Below are 20,868 nucleotides of genomic sequence, written 5' to 3'. Positions count from 1 at the left end.
TAGGGAGTGCATTGACCAGCCGTAAATCCCTCTTGGCTATTGGTGCCTGGTGAGCCTGACACGAGGAAACGGCTTTCACCCGACTAGAAATAAAAATATTTTAAATACGACGCCTGACGGGATATTAACCTGTATTCACCGAATTCGTGCCAATGTACTTCACCAATTAAGTAATAGGCGTCATGTTTAATTACAATGAAATTAGCTAGCAAGTTTTTACTCCAAATTGTTAATTTTTTGCTATCGATGTTATGTTTCTTTAATCAAGGTGTCAATTAAGTGCAATAATTAATAACCAACATCTGGATCACTCCAAATTTTAGTTATAATGTACTCGCGCTTACTAATGATTTAATAAACTATTTATTTTATTCAACAAATGATTCACAAGATTTGAGAACATAACATTCTTCCATTTCCGTCAAACGAAAAGTGATCGGCTTTTTAATCAATTGAGTTAAATTACATTACTAACTTAGTTAACAAATCACTCATCTGGGTTTCACTTGAGTGTGACTCGGTCAAACAGTTTTTCTAGGATTTTTTCTAATATATATTTTTCTTAAGCTTTTTAAATTCATTCAAATTTATTTATTAACATATAATGAACTTTACAAATTCAAGATGCTCACACCAGGGCATAAAAAACAAAGAAATATAAGCTGTATAAAAACAGTATACAAATAGTATATAGAGGAAATACAAAAAATATAAATTAGATAATATATTGAAATATTCTAAATGAGTTAAATAATATACCCTTTTTAAAGAATTTATAAACCAACTTTTTCCTAGTATTTATCCTTGCGTAAGTGGAATATAATATATTATATTTATCAATATACGACAACAGGGTTATACCCTCCCAATTGGTATCACCAATGGCAGATGAGTTTTGCAGATTGTTTCCAATATTTTAAATGACATGTTATGTATCATCCAATAAGTAGTATACCTTTCATAACCCATAGGCTGTGAACATTCGACATAAATAGTGCACACTAATCTTTGTCAGTCACACTTGTTTGTTTTCATTAAACTAAAAATACAACTTCCAAATGGTGCTGATTAGTTTTTAAATTAAATTAAACCCTGCCTAAAGCAAACCATAATAGATACGGGATAAAAATATTCTTCTATTTAGAAAATAACCAAAATTGTGCCGTTGAATCATTCAGAACTTTGAATATTTTATAGATAAAATAATATTTTTTTATCTTTTACAGATTGGCTTAGGCAGGGCCAATGACATTAATATGGACGAATCATCTGGGAATAAAAATGACACTCACTTTTTAGTCGGGTCTGCCGAATGGAATAATCTGTTGGCATTACAATAAAGGTGATATTGCTATAAATTCCAGATGCTTTTAGTCGGGTCTGCCAAACGGGTCAGTTCGAACGGGTTCGCTCAAATGAACATTGACACTAGAAATACTATTCTAACGCCATTACAATAAAGGTGATATTGCTGTAAATTCCCGATGCGTGATATCGCATAATGGAAATTGCGTGACGTCTACCTATACATATGCTAATGTCGCTGTGCGTGAATTTAATTGCTAGCTACTGTATTGAGTGCGTTGTCCATTAATAATGTCCTTGGGTAGGGCTCACTGATTTAAAAAAAAAATGAACCAACAATATGTACAAAATGTATTCTTAATCCAACGAAAACAAATAAGTGTCTGTGAAAAAGTGTGCACAATTTTGTCGTATTGCTCAAAATATACCAAAATTATTATGGTTTAATTTAGGCGAGGTTTAATTGATTTTTAAAAACTAACCAACGCTATCTGTAAATTATGGTCTTAGTTCAATAACTACTAACAAAGTTTAATGTGCACTATTTATGGCGGTCCTTAAAAACCTATCTCCAACCTTCGCTACTGATAGGTAGTATACCTTTTATAACCCCATTACGGCGTCTAGTATACCCAAAATAGTGCCTGAATTCCCTATTTAAATTTTAATACTAATCCAGTGCTTTGGATATTCACCTAACGACATTTAACATTTCCCACAAACTACGCCAAATTTGCACTACTATTTTAAATGGAAAGGTTTCCCATAATCCAAACCGACTCCCAGAAGCAGAAATTATAATTAGGTGTTAATATTTGGTGGAATTCAAAACCTCAGATAACGTAGTTATTAGTAATGACTCGCATGCATCACACGAGTACTGATAGCTCAAAAAATAAGAGCATTCACATGGACAGTGAAAAATGTGAGTCTGGATCCCATTCAGTCAAACATTTTTTTCTATAATTTTTCATAATAGTTATTTACCTAAAATTGTTTAATATGATGTAATTTCAAAGCTTCAATATCTTGTTTATCAAAATAATTATTCATTAAAGCCGCGTTGACACGGTTCAAGTACGATCCAAGTACACTTGGATAGGAATAATTAGTATAAAGATGTCTCATCCAAGTGACAGCTTCATACTACTTATTCCTATCCAAGTTAACTTGGATGAGTAGGACGCGGTCTAAGTAGCTTGGATAGGAATAATTAGTATGAAGATGTCACATACGAATGCACTTGGATAGGAATAAATAGTATGAAGCTGTCACTTGGATGAGACATCTTCATATTAATTATTCCTATCCAAGTCTACTTGGATCGTACTTGGACCGTGTCAACGCGGCTTTAGGTACATTGTAGACTTGAATGTATTTGAATGCCACTGTGAATTATTATTATCTAAAAAAAAATTATACACTATCACTTAATTCGATTTCCGATCAAAATAATTGCGTTTATCGTGTGACAATGAATACAAAAATAATGTTTCTTTCTCAATGAGTAGGATAAATTTACGACTAGTAAACAGTTCACTAAGAAATAATATATTATTGTCATTTATCGACCATTGGAGAATGTTTAATTATTATTCACAAGGTTATAGAAGTTAACTTTATCAGTGTAAGCAGGAAAATGTATTTTGCATTCTGTTATATGTAAAATCAATAATGCGTATTATTTTTTATCGATTTATTTCGTATTGCATTCATCACAGTGGTATTTTACAAAAAAAAAGTATCAAACAAAAACTATATATACAAATTTAAAATATGATAATATGATCACCATACATACAGTTCTTTAAAAATAAAATGAACATATAACAATGAGGTTGGTTGAAATATTTACATGCATTGAGACAATGAAAACATGTCTATAATAAATAATAAATCATTAATGTCAGCTTCGGTACATGGCTTGGTCGTTAGGTACTGGTGTAGATTGAGAAATTACCAGGCACCATGTCCATAAGCGGAGCCATAATGATGGGCACCATAGGCACCATGGGCACCATGAGCTCCATGAGCACCGACTCCCCAGGAAGCATGAGCTCCAGCGTGGTTTTCATGAGCGGCGTTGTTGAAAGCGGCGTGGTGGGCGACCTTGGCGTGGGCAACGGCAGCGGTGTCTACGACGCGACCGTCATGTCCAAGGGGAGCTGGGCCGTAAGCGTGGAGTCCGTGAGAATCATGACCATGTCCATGGGCATAAGCACCAGCATGACCCCAGGCACCTCCATGAAGACCAGCACCATCATGACCCCAAGCACCATAAGCTCCACCATGAGCACCATATGCTCCGGCATGAGCTCCGTGGGAAGCAGCAGAGACAGCGGCGAAGTGAGCGGCCTTGGCGTGGGCAACATCAGCGGTGTCTACGACTTGACCGTCATGTCCCAAGGGAGCGGCTCCATGGTGGGCGCCATAGTGGCCTCCGTATCCATGACCGATGTATGCGGATGCTGAAGCCATGGCGGCGACGCACACGAAAGTGAAGGCGAACTATAAAAAAAGACATATTTTTGTTATAACATATCTACTTATTTTTCATTGATTACTACAAACTCCATTGTAAAATATTAATCTAACGAACATACACAAATGACGCCCTCGCTTCAATCTATATAATATATTTACAAAGTACCTACCTAATTCAACAATAATTGTACAATATAGCCATAAATCTCTTTTTATAAAGTTATGGTAATTAGTTATATCGTTTGGAGAATTTTAATGCATTATCAATATAATATCAAAGCAGCAATGATAATAAATAATCAATCAAACAAACAAAATTTCTGTCAAAGTGACACATTGATGTAATACAATTTAATTTATTGGATTTTATAATAATAAACATTTACAACTTTTTCTATATTATGATAAAAAAAACAAATGACAGTAAAACACGTTATAGGGCTTAATGGTGTGGCGACCGAACATGATAATAACAATCAATTATTACCATTTAAATTTGGAAAGACAATGTATTATTATTTTGTTAGTTATTTTTACTTACCAGTGGGTTCATTTTTAATTGATTTTGTGATTGGTTGCAATCGAAATAAACTGCTAAGCCTTTTCTAAATTGAAAACTGCTTGTGCCATATCGAAGCAGCGTCGGAGTATTTATACTAGACAAATCCAGCAGCCCTCGGCGTAGAAAAGAGGGGGAGGGCGGATTTTGAACCGATACATTCTCTTCAAAATAACCACCATTGTCTATGGACTCTAAAGCCTGTTATCGCATGCAATATACTTGAACGATAATCATGTGTTATATAATATAGGTATCAATACATATATAATATACATACGGAAAATATTTTGTTTTCGCTTGCCTGTAAGTGGCTTAAAAAAAATGTTGCATAAAGAAATAATATGCAACTTTTTTTACGTTTCTATATTTAGATTTAGTATTTTTTATATATAAAATATGTCTTTCAATTAGTAGGAATTTACCACATATAAAAATACTTAACAACACATTGGATTTCGCGGTAAACTTTATCATGTCCAACATGTCTGAGTATCGTCATAAGCATTGAATCTTGGAGGCTGTTGTGGCGCAGTGCGTAATGCGCTGGCCTTCCATCCGGAAGTTCTGGGTTTGATCCCGGTGGACACAATAATTTATTTATGTAATTTTTCAAATCCCTGGTGTTTGTGATTGTTTAAAAATTACTAAGAACCACCTCGTATAAAAATTCAAGGACATAGTTATTAATAATTAAAAAAAAAAGAATTGAATCTTTTGAAAAAACTGATTATTAATAATTGTTGCTTTCTTAAGACAGTGGTTGGTTCCTAATCGCGCATAAATAATTATTGACCATTTCTAACATAACGTGTGACCTGTAAATTATTTCAATCCTTCTTCTTCGTGTTGGAATCTTCTTCTTCTTTGGCCATATCCGCTTCTTAACTGGAGCATATGGACATCACGCGGTGCCTCCAAGAATCCCTATCGCTCGCCAGTCTTCTTGTTTCATTCCAGGTCAAACCAGCATCCCGTAGCTCCGCCGTATACACTCTGTAGATTGTATTTAGCGGCCCTCCAGGACGCCGAAATCCGGTCGGCTTGAAGAACAGGCAAGACAGGTTGAAGTTCTCTTCTGGCATCCGCAGCACGTGGTTGAGCCAGGTCCAACGTCGCCTCTTCACTTTCAGCGTAATGAGAGGGTGCTTGGTGCGTTCTCTTATCTCCTCGTTGCTCCTAAAGTCATCTTCAACTGCTACAAAAACAACCCCATATTGTTAAAGTTTTAATCATTTTAGTGAGCGTATCTTGAATGATAATAGGTATTGAATGCTTAGTAACTAACTGAACAATGCAGATTGTCTCATCAGAGATTTCCAATTATACGAAATTGTTTTGAGTACATCCTATTTTAGTTATGTCTCTTGAGAGCAGACCCATGCTAAAGATGGTTGCCGCACAGGTGCCAATAAAAAAACCTTTTTTTTAATGAAAACTCATCAGTATTCAATGTATTATTATTGTTTTAACTAAAAAACCGTTTCGTCTTTACAAATAATTTTTGTTTCATATAAAAATTTATAAATAATGAGTACCTATTTTACACTCCATCTTCTCTTAAAGACTTGCGGTTATATTAATAAAACTAGAAAAACTAACAACCCCTGCTTTAGGATGATTACTGCCGTTTGCTCAATTTCTTGATGATACTGAGTATCTTTCATAGATGGATATGATAAACTCATATGTATTATCCAGTTTTTTAGTACTGCAATAGGCCATGAGGCCTAATGATAGTAGTGTAGTAATGTGAAACAATTACAAGCATCCTGGGTTTGAGAGAATCACATAAATATTCCGTGACCTAATCGGGAATTGAACTCGGAGCCTCCATATGAAAGGCTAGTACCATATGCAATGAACTACGAAGGATCTTTTAAATCGTTACTCATGTTACTTTTCCGATAGTCACCTAACAGTCATAAAGTCTGTTTTTAAATAAAATTCCGCCAAAACATAATAATACTAGTTTCGTGATCGGCTGCGTCCTCCATATTCAACAAGGTTTATTTACTTGAGAGCAACTTAGGTACATTAGTGCGAAAGTGTTATTAAAATGCATCAGATTTTTTCATAACACTACCAGATCATCAGATATAAAATCTAACATTGTATGGCATTCAATCAGGTTGAATATTCTGCCATAAGAGCGTTTCTTACATCTTTCTCAAACAAGATCACAACGAGAAAATAACGATTCGCCCTGCTTTAGTCCTGCCATCCCAACGAACTATTTTAATATTTTCCCATATATATATTCTGTTTCTGTATCCTTACATGTAAACCCTCACAATATTCATATGTTTTATGATTTTTCCTTCTTCCAATATTTACCAAAATCCGTTTTATGTAGTTTTGAAATCTACGAATAAACACTAAATAATTATCATTATTTTATTCCCACATTTTTTCGAGTATCTGAAATAGGTACCTACATATTTTTGTATTTTTAATACAACCGAACTAATAATGGTTCTCAAGAATACTTTCCGCATACGGAAAACTGTCTATATAACGGGTTTGGCTCGAAATCTCGAAGCCTGAAATCCTGAATGGACGAAATCCCAATTGCCGAACTTCCGAAAGCATGCACTCGAATACAATATCAAATCGGAGAGACAAATTTTGTAATACTATTAAAAATAAACACATATTTATTATTCACAGATTTCTTTAAAAAATATATATCTTGGTATTTTTTTAATTACATGACCTGGTTAGAACTATTTTTAAATTTTTTGACAAATCAATTTGTGACAAAGTGTGCAGTTAAATATTGTATTACTCTATTTATATCTCTAATTTTCTTTATGGCCAGAATTAAATATTTTGTGTAATGTCCTTGTATTATTTTGTTATTTAGTATTTCTTGAGGTGTTTGGAGGTAAATTTCGTGATTATGTTATCTACACAGAGCTTCAAAAGCCCATTGCTTCTTTTCTAGTATTGGGCAGTCGTTGATGACATGCAACACTTTTTGAGAAGCGTAACCGTCACATAAAGTATAGACAGCAGTGATTGTCGTCCAATTTAAATCTGTCTCTCGGCACTATGCCTATTATTTACTTAGTTAATAATGGGTCTTTGTAGAAAAATATATTTTTAATCAATAAAAAAATATCTGCTAGTATTAATTTAATGAATTTTATCTTTTACTTATTTTTATTCTTTGGTGATTGATAGCCAGAATGCCGAGAATTTATTATATCCGTTGATTTTACATACCACAATATTTGAGAGATGTGTAGATATCATATAGACAGCAGTAATCGTTCTTCATTTTTTACCACGTTTTTCTTAGCTCGTATTCTTGTTTATCCGATGGTTGTTTATCCAGTACAAATCTTGGAATCAATTTTTAACTAACTTCCCGACTAGCTAGACATTTTAAACTTTTAGAATATATCAGAACACGATGCCAATGCATTCTTTTAATACTGTTAGCCATCTTTAAGTAGAATTGAATTCATTTTCAGTTAATTCTGTATTGTATGAAAAATTGTTTTGGAAGAAATCCGTAATCCAGTCCACTATTATTGGTTGCTAAGGGGGTGGTCCTAGCAACTAAATTATTGATATGTACGTGCGTTACTATGGAAATCAAAATCACATTTCAGTATAATTATATATGTTTGTTTGTTGCAAAATAACCAAAAAAAATGATTTGTTGACAATTGACTTATTTGTCAAGTTGATATGATTCAACATAAAATTTAAAACCTGGTATGTAAAAAGTTCTTTTTATCTTGTAATTACTTTTAGATAGGCTCGCAGTGCCGATGTCACAGTGCCGAGTGTGACGATTTTATTTCCTGACAAGAATAGTGGTAGTGATTATTTTTGGAATAAATTTGTTCGTTATCGAATTACCTTGTACATCAACACCAGTAATCAATTGAATAATACCCACCAATTAGACTCGCCTTAATCCAATATATCATACGGCACATGTGGCTTAGGTCCCGGAATGTCACAGAAGTAAATACATAGTCTTATGTTGTTACACACTCATGTGTACTGATGAATTTATTTTTAATACCCGCATAATAAAAAGTAAGAATAAGAGTAGTGTGAATGGAATAAAATCATTTGAAATTTGAGTACCTATTTAGTAGCAATAAATTAAGATTTCCACAATTGAGACACCCACGGTGGCTGCGCGACTTAAGCGTTGGACTATCACGCCGTGGGTCTCAGGTTCGAATCCTGGGTCTAGATAGTACACATCTTGTTTTTCAATTTGTGTGTGAGTCAGGGTATGGAGCTAATAGGTTGAGCAAGTGGCTAACATCCATTTCTCGTAAAAAAACAAAATCTGTTAATACAAACCTCTACTCTGTGGATGACCATGTGATCCTATTAGGATCTGATAAGGTCGAAAAAAAAATTGTGATTTTAAGGTTGTTGTGTGTGAATGTTGAAGATAGTTGAGGAAAATGTTATAAAAATTACACAACTTTGCGAATTGGCCAAAGTAATAATAATATTATTTTTTTTAAATTATAGGTTAACTAAAAATTATGTTGTTTTTTACGCCATCGTATATAAAATGGGGAAATTTTTGATAATTCTCTGTTTATGCTAGGTGTAAAATCAATAGTGCATTTTAATTTGTTTCGGTTTATTTCAAACTGCATTCATCACAGAGTTGTCATTTACAAAAGAAGTATAGGAATATAAAATATGATAATAATATATTCAGTTTATATAATATTTACATTCACTTAGAGATTTGACAATTGAGACTTATCTAGAATAAATAAATCCGCAATCGTCAACTTCGATACATCTATCTGCTTTGTCATTATGTTCTGGTGTAGATTGAAAAATTACCAGGCACCATGTCCATAAGCGGAGCCATAATGATGGGCACCATAAGCACCATGGGCACCATGAGCTCCATGAGCACCGACTCCCCAGGAAGCGTGAGCTCCAGCGTGGTTTTCGTGAGCGGCGTTGTTGAAGGCGGCGTGGTGAGCAATCTTGGCGTGGGCAACGGCAGCGGTGTCTACGACGCGACCGTCATGTCCAAGAGGAGCTGGGCCGTAAGCGTGGAGTCCGTGAGAATCGTGACCATGTCCATGGGCATAAGCACCATCATGACCCCAGGCTCCTCCATGAAGACCAGCACCATCATGACCCCAAGCACCATAAGCTCCACCATGAGCACCATATGCTCCGGCATGAGCTCCGTGGGAAGCAGCAGAGACAGCGGCGAAGTGAGCGGCCTTGGCGTGGGCAACATCAGCGGTGTCTACGACTTGACCGTCATGTCCCAAAGGAGCGGCTCCATGGTGGGCGCCATAGTGACCTCCGTATCCATGACCGTATCCGGATGCTGAAGCCATGGCGGCGACGCACAGGAAAGTGAAGGCGAACTACAACAAAATATATATATTGATTTATAACATAAATACAGTATTTTATTTTGTAGAGATGCTTTTTAAACTATTTAACAATAAAAAAAAATACACCTTTTACAACAGTATATTTAAAAATTATCCATTTTTTTTAAGCAGATGCCCTCTTGTAAATACAAACCGATAAGTTATCAATATTATCATATATAGGCAATATGTATGCCAATTTTATCATACTATAATAATTCTTGTCAATAGACTTACTTATGCGAGATGCTTACACTTGTATACTGAATAAAATAATAATATATTATATTGTCATATTTTTATTTTAAAAATAATAGTAAGTGTCATGAAAGTAGACTAATTAAATTGAATCTTTGATAAGCACAGTAGTTATAAATAAAAACGATTTAATTAAAGAGGTTAATAATAATTTACTTTTATATAATTTAATTAGCATGATATATCAGTTTGGATCAGATATACCGGTTCTGATTCCAATTTAAATTATATTGATAAAGAATTAAAATTGCTATTAGTTTTATTTTAATTTGTATGACTATATTTAGTGGCCACGATGACCAAGCGGCAACGGGTTCGAATCCCGGGTTTGAAAAAATCACATTTGTTTTTTTAATGTTTATTTGAACCATGGGCGAAATACTTTGAGCAAGTGGCTAATATCCATTTGTTGTAAAACAAAAAATCTGTTATTAAAACCTCCACTGAGAGGATAGAACTTGTTGACGGATTTTTAATTTGAATTCATTTTTTATTATTATTTAAAACTTTGTTGATACATTAACAAAAAGTATAGTTAACATTGTTTTAAAATAAGTACTATTTGTTTTTAAACTCACCAGTGGGTTCATTTTGAATTGATTTCGTGATTGGTTGCAATCGAAATAAACTGCTAAGCCTTTTCTAAATTGAAAACTGCTTGTGCCATATTGGTGCAGCGTCGGAGTATTTATACTAGCAAACCGCAGCAACCCTCGACGTTAAAAAGAGGGGGAGGGCGGAAAACGTTCTCTTCTACATATTACTTGAATGAAAATCACGTGGTCAATACACACTAAAAATATTATATTTCCGCTTGTCTCTAATTAGTAATGTATATATTTTTGCTGCAATTAAAATCTGGAGCTTTTTTACTCTTTTTTTTAAATTTAATTAGTATTTTTTTTAATAAAAACACATCTATCGTTTAGTACTAATCAGATATTAAAAATATTTGACGACACGTATTTCGCTTAGATAGATAAAGTATTATTTATTACTATCGAGTAAATGCCGTCATATTTTATAGCGTCATATGTCCCAGGTTTGAATCATGGGTCTTGCAAGTACACATATTGTTTTTCAATTTGTGTATGAGTAGTAATGGACCTGTGGGTCTATTCTATACTTATCGAACACTAAATTGATAAATAGTATCAAACTTAGGGTAGGTTTGTATCAAAATATTAGCACTTATTGTAACAATTACACGAAGCCGGTTTTTATTGTTGCAATAAGTGCGATATTTTAACAGCAGCAAGATAGGTGCTGTTAAAATATAGCACTTATTGCAACAATAAAAACCGGCTTCGTGTAATTGTTACAATAAGTGCTAATATTTTGATACAAACCTACCCTAAGTTTGATAATATTTTTCACTTTATCACTTTAGCGGTCGATAAGCATAGAATAGACCCACTGATATGTTGAGCAAGTGGCTGACATCCATTTATCGTAAAAACAAAATCTGTTTAGACAAACTTCCACTCTGTGAAGACATATTATGATCTTATTTGGATCGGACATGGTCGAAAACATAATACTGAAAAGACACCATAAAGATAATTAATATAGAAAAATGGTATTAGCAATCTTTAGTTACCGAATGTGAACAATACAATTTTAGTATATCAAAGTATCCGCATTTTTATGTCTTGTAAAATTGATCGTTTGGAAATTATACATAAAACATAACAACTCTTGCATAACTGAGTTATTAAAAAATATTTATGTGAACTTCGAGAAATTTAATTCAACTATATTTTAACCTTTTCACTGCAAGGAAAATTCTACTAGTTGAATCATGTTACGTAGGCCTGGTATTTTTGGAATAAAATGAAACTCACATGATAAATATTGTTAATTGAATCAGCATTTATGTTGTCTTAAAAATACCTATTCATATATACAGAAAATATACGCGATAACGTTGTGAGTTATCTCGCTTGTGGCTTGACAGTACATACAAACTTTGGCAAGTAAACTCGAACATGACGATGTTGGGCTTTGTCTTGCGTACTTCCCGGGTCTCTGCGGATGTTACGGTACTAAAAATTCTCTATAACTCCTTAATTAGAAGCAGACTTGAGAGTTGGTCTATCGTTTGGGCCCCGCATCAGTGGAAGTATGACCTTATGGTGGAGAGAGTCCAAAAGAATTTTTTAAGACTCCTTTACTTTCGGCTGTATGGATATTATCCGTGGCTCTACCCGACTGATTTTCTCTTAGGGATGCTTACATACTGTAGCTTACAATTTAGAAGGGATTTTTATTTAGCTACATATTTTTTCAGACTTATACGCGGCGTTAATGTGAACTCTGCCATTCTTGGTGGTGTTGGCTTGTATGTCTCTGATAATTACCTTAGAAATCGAGGGCATCCGTTGTTTGTTCTCCCACGGTGCAGAACTAACCTGCCATTAGTAATGCCAATTGGGAGGGCAGTAACCATGTTTAATGAAATCGCTTACGTGAGGGTGAATTTAGGTGGACGTTGTTTTATAAGTTTTTAAGATAGGATCTATCAAAGTTCACTCTGTGTGCTTCCATCTACTTTTATTTTGTTAATTATTTTCTTATTTTATTACTTATTCTCTGTATTTTTATTTTTAAAAATTATTAACACTTATTTTATGTCATGTCGTGAACGCTTTGAATTTATAATTTGTTATGTTCATTATATGTAAAATAAATAAATTTGAAAATGACACTCTCCGAATTAATAATAAACATAACCATAATATACAATGTACTTATTAATTAAAATCAGATTTTTTATGAATGCACGCCGTATTACATTATTTATATTTATAAAAAAAAACATTTCAATATTTTTACATAAGTACATAGGTATTGGAACGGTTAAAGAAAACCAAAGTTTGTGCATCAGTACTACTATTGAGCTATTTAAGAAATTAAAGCCCAAAGTAGTTAATATTTTGAAGACAAAAAGATTAAATAGGTATTATTGATTTCGTATTATTTTCGTCCAAAACCAGTCCAGATTTATGAAATAATAAAAGTGCAAATAAGTACCAAAAAATATTTTATTTTATTAAATTAATCAATAATACAATGCAGTTTCACTATGAATTGACAGTTAACACAATAAAAAATATTAAATAGGGTTTGTAAAGGTATCCTAGTAAGCAGTCGGCCATTAGGTGAACCGTGAAATAAATCTAAGTATACTCCAGAGAATCTTATTTTCGAATACTTGGATAGTTTTAACTTTTTTCGTCAATCTCTAGATTTGACACACGTATAAAATTAGCCCTCGAAGAGTGCGTAAGAAGCTGGCCTTTCATCCGGGGGTTCCTGGTTTGATACCCAGTGAGGTCACCATAATATTTATGTGATTTTCTCAAAGCTTGGGTGTTTGTAATTATTTCACCATTATTACTAATAATACTTACCACTGTTTTACTAAACTAATATCATTAAATTTGGTCTTATGATCTAGTGTAAAAAAAAGAATATAAACTAAATTATTGAATTATAATCGGACACCAACTTGGACCTGGATAGATTATTCGGTTACTTACTAATCACTGTGATATGTTTATTTTTACCATAAGATCGGTGATGAATTTTAACTAAGTACACATTTCTGGCGAAAAAATTATCAATAGATTTCACAATGCGTGGTTTTAAACTGTTAATATATTTAATTAAACAGAACTAAATGAAAATTATGGATTAAATAGTCCAACGTGGGTCTCAGGGTCGAATCCTGGGTCTGGCAAGTACACATATTGTTTTCAATTTGTGTGAGTCAGGGTATGGACCTAATAGGTTGAGCAAGTGGCTGACATCCATTTCTCGTAAAAAAAAAAAAAATCTGTTAATACAAACCTCTACTTTGTGGAGGCCCATATGACCCTATTAGGATCAGACATGGTCTCTATTAATTTGACTTATATTTATGAAGAAACTTGCTTATGGATGTATCGAGTGGCAAAAAAAGCCTTCCACATGTTCACCTCTTAAAATAGGTAAAAAAGAAGATTAATCTAACTAAAATCGACTACATTTTAGATTGCTTCCAAAAAAATGATTATCGTATCGAGTGATTCACTCAATGCTAATTTTCACTGCATGAAATGTAAAACTTCTTTAGGGTAAACACAACAATTTTAGTATAAATTCTTACATAATAACGCAAATCTACCCCCAAAATAGATTAAAAATATTTTTTTAATAATATTGACTCCGTGTAAAGCCTGGAATTTTATTTATAAATTCTCACATAAATAAAATCTATGTACTTAACTTTCTCTTTACGATGCCAATAAAATCCGTCAGTTACGGTAATGCCACCTTGGGTTACCATACGAGATTGATTGAAAATGCATATTTTAATTCTATTTAATCTAATATTGTTTCATCATCATGATTGACATTATTTTTATCTATAAAATGATCAAAAAGGCATAAAAACTTAATTATAATCATACAAGTATGTATATACATTTATAAAGCCAACACGTCATTATACTATAATATTGATCTCATGCCTTATATTCATATTTCTTTTTCACAAGTGAGTATGTCGTAATTTGTTACATAATGCTTTTAGGTATTTCTTTTATTCGTAATGCAATGCAACGCTCTGTATGCAATGTGCATTCATAATTTATAACAGGTACTTTAAATCTGATAGATCTATATCAATTATATGCATTTACTTGATAATACTATCGATTTTAAAAATAATAACATTTTAAATATATGTAATTTGGATGATTGTAAAAATACCTTAAATGTGCATATTAACTGAATTATTTAGAGTTTGATATGCTGGGTAACATAAGGTAACAACACAGTAACGGGAGTGTTAATCCATGTTTCGTCTCATCAATAAAATAATAAGTTCTTATAATTTTTCTACTAATTGTAACGCAGTCAGGTTTCCACGGGTTCACAGTAAATATTTAATTGTATTCGTTGTATACGTAGAAGTGCATTACATGCCACATCTCGATTGAACGGCTTTGGCATATGGCACATACATCGCATGGATGAACCTCCAAAAGACGAACGGAAGTTGGACGTCCAAGGCTTCTGTGAACTTAATATGCTAACGGCGGCAATACTATTTAGGATTAGGATTGGTGCATATTGATACAGGAATATAGTCATGACTAAATTAACTAAATTAATCTCTATGCAAATTAAGCATTATGCAAATTTTGTGTCTTTCTTTTAAGAGTAAGACAAATTTTTCACTAATTAACTGGTGACCCAATATAAAAGTATTGATATAATACTTATAATTTGTTTAGTTCTGTAAAAACAGTTGGCAATTAAAAACACGTATTATTTTTTTTTGATTTATTTCGTATTGCATTCATCACAGTAATATTTATGAAAAACCATTTATATACATAATAAAAATATGACGTACATATAAATAGTTCTTTGCAAATAAATGAATATATAAAGATGAGGATGGAGATATATTTACAATCACTTAGATAGTGGAGACTCGTCTAAAATAAATAAATCCATGATCGTCAACCTGTGTGCATCGGCTAGGTCGTTAGGTACTGGTGAAGATAGAGAAATTACCAGGCACCATGTCCATAAGCGGAGCCATAATGATGGGCACCATAAGCACCATGAGCACCATGAGCTCCATGAGCACCAACTCCCCAGGAAGCATGAGCTCCAGCGTGGTTTTCGTGAGCGGCGTTGTTGAAAGCGGCGTGGTGGGCGACCTTGGCGTGGGCAACGGCAGCGGTGTCTACGACGCGACCGTCATGTCCAAGAGGAGCTGGGCCGTAAGCGTGGAGTCCGTGAGAATCATGACCATGACCATTGGCATAAGCACCATCATGACCCCAGGCATCTCCATTGTAAGCAGCACCATAAGCTCCGGCATGGGCACCATAAGCTCCACCATAGGCACCATATGCTCCACCATGAGCTCCATGGGAAGCGGCAGAGACAGCGGCGAAGTGAGCGGCCTTGGCGTGGGCAACATCAGCGGTGTCAATGACTTGTCCATCATGTCCTAAAGGAGCGGCTCCATGGTGGGCGCCGTAATGGGCTCCATGGCCATGGCCAATGTATGCGGATGCTGAAGCCATGGCGGCGACGCACAAGAAAGTGAAGGCGAACTATGAAAAAAAGAATATCCATATTACAATATGACAAAAAAAAAAAAAAAAACATCTTCACTGCATATTTTACGTGGATCATTTATAAACTATGCAACCAATCGAAATATTATGTCCCCATATTATAAACACACGTTTGTTTACTTAAAACAAAGAGTAACGTCTTTAGAAAAATCTAGAGTTTTAATGATTTCTTTCATTTTAAATAATCGATAAGCATCGAGAAAAATTTTGTTAAAAAATAAACTTATAAATTTAATAAAAAAAACCTATATCAATTTTATAATTATGCGTTTTTCATTAAAATTGTAAAGGTTAAAGCCGACTTTGATTTATTTTTAAAAAAATGTGACAAAACGATTTTTTTTATAAAAAAAAATCATAGCTTTTTTTATTTATATGAAATCAAGCTTTGATATGGTGACAACATTAAAGCTCAAATCAATACAGATAAAAAGTATTTCAAGTTATATTCGTTATTATCGGCATATTTTCAAGAAAAATCAATGTTTTTTTTATATGACAAATAAGATGCTTTAAAATAATGATTTCTTTTTTTAAATTATTTTGATATCTTTTAACAAATATACTATACTACATTATGTCAATGATAATTAAGATGTCATAATATAATTCAGTTTTTCATGTTATATACTTAGTTTTTTTTATAAAAAAATATACTTTTAGTGTATTTAAATAGGTACGTTTTGATTATGCCCACGATAGCTGAGCGGCTTAAGCGTCAGCTTATAATCTCGTAGGTCCCAGGTACTAATCCTGGGTCTGGCAAATATACATATTGTCTTTTAATTGAGTTTTGACCTAATAGGTTGAGCAAATGGCTAACATCCATTTATCCTAAAAACAAAATCTGTTAATACAACCTCCACTCCTTGGAGACCCACATGATCATCAAAGGATCGAACATGGTACTGGTTTGAATGTTTAGAATTATCCATAAAATTAAGTTCCTGCTCATCGTTATCACGATCACATATTAATATAAATTAATATTTTACCAATTAAACTAATGACATGTAGATTTCAACGTATCATATTTAATCTAGTTCAAGTTTATAACAAATTGAAAATAAATAATTTCATCACTTGTTAATACAATTATAACACCTGCTTTCTTAATAATCAAGGTGATTGTGGTATTGATTTTAAATAATTAATAATAAGTTGATATTATGTATCTAGCTTCTATAAAGCAATTAAAATTTTAATTAGATTTATTTTTATTTATATCACTGAAGAATCAATCATTTTTAACTGTTGATTTACTCTAAAATGCGTTATGATTATGAAGATCAATTGGTTATGATAAGAAAACACTACATTTGTATTAATATTATTTGTTAGTAATTTTAACTCACCAGTGGGTTCATTTTGAATTGATTTAGTGATTGATTGCAATCGAAATAAACTGCTAAGCCTTTTCTGAATTGAAAACTGCTTGTGCCATATTGGCGCAGCGTCGGAGTATTTATACTAGAAAAATGCAACAGCCCTCGGCGTTGAAAAGAGGGGGGGGGCGGATTTTCAGCCAATGCATTCTCTTCAAAATAACCACCGTTGTCCACGAGATCCAAAAGCTGATATTTCATACAATGAACTTGGACAAGAGTCACGTGACCAACATACTCAGTTATGTGGTCAACATTATAAACACGGAAAAAGGTATTTTGTTCGCTTGCTTGTAAATAGTGTAAACATTTTTTTGCTATAATTAAAAAATATGCAACTTTTTTTGCTCTTTCTAAACCTGTTTTTTATATTATAAAGTCTATCTATCATTTCGTATTCACCGTATACAACAAATATTTTACAACACTATTTGGTACAAGTCGGTTATGTGGAATACAGCGGCAAACACATTTTGAAAATAGCCGATATACTGGATTATTTGTTAGGTTAACCTAACCTAACCTAACCTAAACTAACCCAAACTAACAAATAATCCAGTATATAGTATATTTTCAAAATGTTTTTGCCGCTGTATTCCACATTCCTACTAGAACCATGGCCCCCACAAGGGGGGGGGGGGCTGACAGTGCTCTAACCTGAGGTCTCGAGCTCAGAAAGGGCCCGGAGTCGACCAGATAAGTGAGATAAACATAGATCACAAATTTGCTCTAATAGTAAAAAAAGCGCTATTTTACTACAATGATATTAATAATAAAAAATATTTGGTTGTACAATGCAATTTTAACTGTATTTTAATGGATGTACATATTAAAAATACAAAAAATCGCTAAAAATACACCTTAATTTTACCACGTACCTACACCATTTGGAAAAGCGTGTTACACTGCCTTTACCATTAGCGATAGGTAGGGGGATAGTAAATATTTACAAATATTTTGAGTAAATTAAAAGCAAAAGGCATTTTCACATCACTTCATTGAGATATGCGCAAAAAACTAATGTAACAGTTTTAGGAACATTGTATTAAGTTTTATAAACTATTTTTTTTTTAAATTAAACGAATAATTCACATGATTTGAAAATATCCAACATACCTACATTATTTGAAAACATATCATTAGAAAAAACTTTTTTAGAAAAATGTCTGTTAAATAAATATAGAATGATACATTCTTAAAAAATATTCTAGTTAATTAAAAATAGTAATAGTTTATTAAATTATTGGAAAATATTTGGAGTGATCCATGACGTTCGTCAGGGATTAAGGCATTTAATTGATACCTACTTTCATTTAAAATACGAAAACTGATAGTCAACATTATTTACGTAATTTGATAGGCATTTCATGTAAGATCTACTAGGTTAACTTACAGGTTCACGTCCTGCCGGGTGTCGTATATTTTTTTTCTAAAAAAGATTTTTCCTTCTGGGTATATGCATGAGATATTTTCAAATTATGTATTTTCGTTACAAGTTTTGTTATATTATCTTAATATAGTGTACTCTGCTACTTTGACTATTAATTGTCTACATTACAAGTAATAAAGTTTTTTGATCTAATTTAAACATTTTAAAGGGTGACTGTAAGTTTTGCATTTCAATAATTAAGAGAAGCTCTTTTGTTTTCAACCTACTTAATTAAAAAATATTTCGTTGGGTTTAGTATGCTAAATCCACATAAAGGATAGATACATCTACACGTGGCTAAATTATATAAATTAAACTTTTAAAAAAAAAATCTATATGAAACAACGTCTTAGATAGGGAATCCAATCCCGAGCCAAAATTCTGATCCCGGGATTTCGGGATTACAATTTGACAATCCCGGGATCCCGGGACTGGTCCCGGGATTGACATTTTTTCCATTGTTAATATAAAATTTTTATATTTACAAATAACATTGATGAAATCGGTCAAAAATAAATCTAGTATAAATTATACTATTTAAGACATTTATTGTTAATACGTTCAATCTTGGAAATACACAAGTTTAACGGAGTAAATAATATTGTAATTTAAATAATAATGTGAATTTAATAGGAGATTGCTGTTTCTGATAGTAAAGACTTAATGAATGGATTAGCGAGATTTAAAATAGTTAAGCAAATAATCATGGCGTACTTATGGCCTTTCCGCTTCATAAATCTAATTAGTCAGACAAATATGAAACTGCCGTAAAACGTATGATATCATGGTGGAATTACTTTGTTAAAAGTGCGAAGCATTGTTTTTTTCCAATCTTTCCATTTTTAATAATTTATGTGAAAAAATAAAATGAATCGGCAACCTACACATGGGTATAAATCAAACTTCATTCAAACTCAGTTTATTTCTAATGTAGTTATTTTTTTATTAAAAGTATTTTTTCTGTTATATTTTCGCTTTTATTTTATTTTCCATAAAAATTGATAAAAAAAAATCAATCCCGAAATCCCGGGATTATGTTTATCAATCCCGGGATTCATAAGTATCGAAAATAGCTCGGGATCCCGGGATTGGAATCCCTAGTCTTAGATAATCTGGATAAAAGTTAGTCAATGGCCTAATGTTAATTCACTGTATCTGACCTATATGACTTTTTGATGTGATAAAAACAACAAAAATATTTCCCATAGACTATCAAATTCCCGTATCACTAGTTATGTTAACAAATAAGATACAGCCATAATTATATTTTCCTATTTCTGAATATTGTGGAAGAAAATCCTGTAATAATAGTCCATAGTATCTTGCCAATTGCCTCGCATTTAAGCGTGTATGATATAGCAAATTCAAATTTAAAATGTCACAAATGTATTGAGTTTTTTTGGCTTTTGGTTATTTTAGTATATAGGCATATATAAATAATAATTACAAGATAAAAAGAACTTTTTAAATACAACGTTTTTAAATTTTCTGTTAAATTATTGTGCTCAATATGCTCAAACTTGTACTTGATATGAAGTAAATAAAAAACAAACAAACAAAAAATAATATAGAATACTGAAATGTCATTTTGACATTTCATTTTGATTTCCATAGTAACGCACGTATATATTAATAATTTAGCTGCCAGAACCACCGCCTTAGCAACCAATAATAGTCTTATACTTTTTACGGTTTTTTCTGAAATAACTTTCCATACAAAACCGAATTAACTGAAAATTAATTCAATTCTGCTTAAAGATGGCTAAAAGTATTAAAAGAATGCATTGACATTGTGTTCTGATATATTCCAAAAGTTTCAAATGTTTATCTAGTCGGGAAGTTAGTTAAAAATCGATTGCAAGATTTGTACTGGACAAATAAGAATACGAGCTAATAAAAACGTTGTAAAAATGAC

General features: G+C 32.6%; 3 protein-coding genes across 3 annotated transcripts; all 3 read right to left on the bottom strand.

Annotated features, from left to right (window-relative positions):
- Positions 1-2,903: 2,903 nt before the first annotated feature.
- LOC147069531 (uncharacterized) lies at positions 2,904-4,414 on the bottom strand. The gene is made up of 2 exons (XM_085950655.1): positions 4,331-4,414; positions 2,904-3,813 (listed from the first exon to the last, which is right to left on the bottom strand). The coding sequence occupies exons 1-2, from the start codon at positions 4,340-4,342 to the stop codon at positions 3,262-3,264; spliced, it is 564 nt and encodes a 187-aa protein (XP_085806781.1). The 5' UTR covers positions 4,343-4,414; the 3' UTR covers positions 2,904-3,261.
- A 4,582-nt stretch (positions 4,415-8,996) lies between these two features.
- On the bottom strand, positions 8,997-10,654 carry LOC147069530 (uncharacterized). Its single transcript, XM_085950656.1, has 2 exons — positions 10,575-10,654; positions 8,997-9,729 (listed from the first exon to the last, which is right to left on the bottom strand). Exons 1-2 carry the CDS (start codon positions 10,584-10,586, stop codon positions 9,181-9,183), a joined length of 561 nt encoding a protein of 186 aa, XP_085806782.1. The 5' UTR covers positions 10,587-10,654; the 3' UTR covers positions 8,997-9,180.
- A 4,670-nt stretch (positions 10,655-15,324) lies between these two features.
- LOC147069529 (uncharacterized) lies at positions 15,325-17,576 on the bottom strand. The gene is made up of 2 exons (XM_085950654.1): positions 17,495-17,576; positions 15,325-16,115 (listed from the first exon to the last, which is right to left on the bottom strand). Exons 1-2 carry the CDS (start codon positions 17,504-17,506, stop codon positions 15,561-15,563), a joined length of 567 nt encoding a protein of 188 aa, XP_085806780.1. The 5' UTR covers positions 17,507-17,576; the 3' UTR covers positions 15,325-15,560.
- Positions 17,577-20,868: the final 3,292 nt, after the last annotated feature.

The sequence above is a fragment of the Rhyacophila brunnea genome, unplaced genomic scaffold, assembly GCF_057557595.1.
Source record: "Rhyacophila brunnea isolate RB1 unplaced genomic scaffold, BYU_Rbru_1.0 scaffold_23, whole genome shotgun sequence".
Lineage (NCBI taxonomy): Eukaryota > Metazoa > Arthropoda > Insecta > Trichoptera > Rhyacophilidae > Rhyacophila > Rhyacophila brunnea.
The sequence above is the reverse complement of the archived record's forward strand: the minus strand, read 5'-3'. Positions and strand labels throughout refer to the sequence as shown.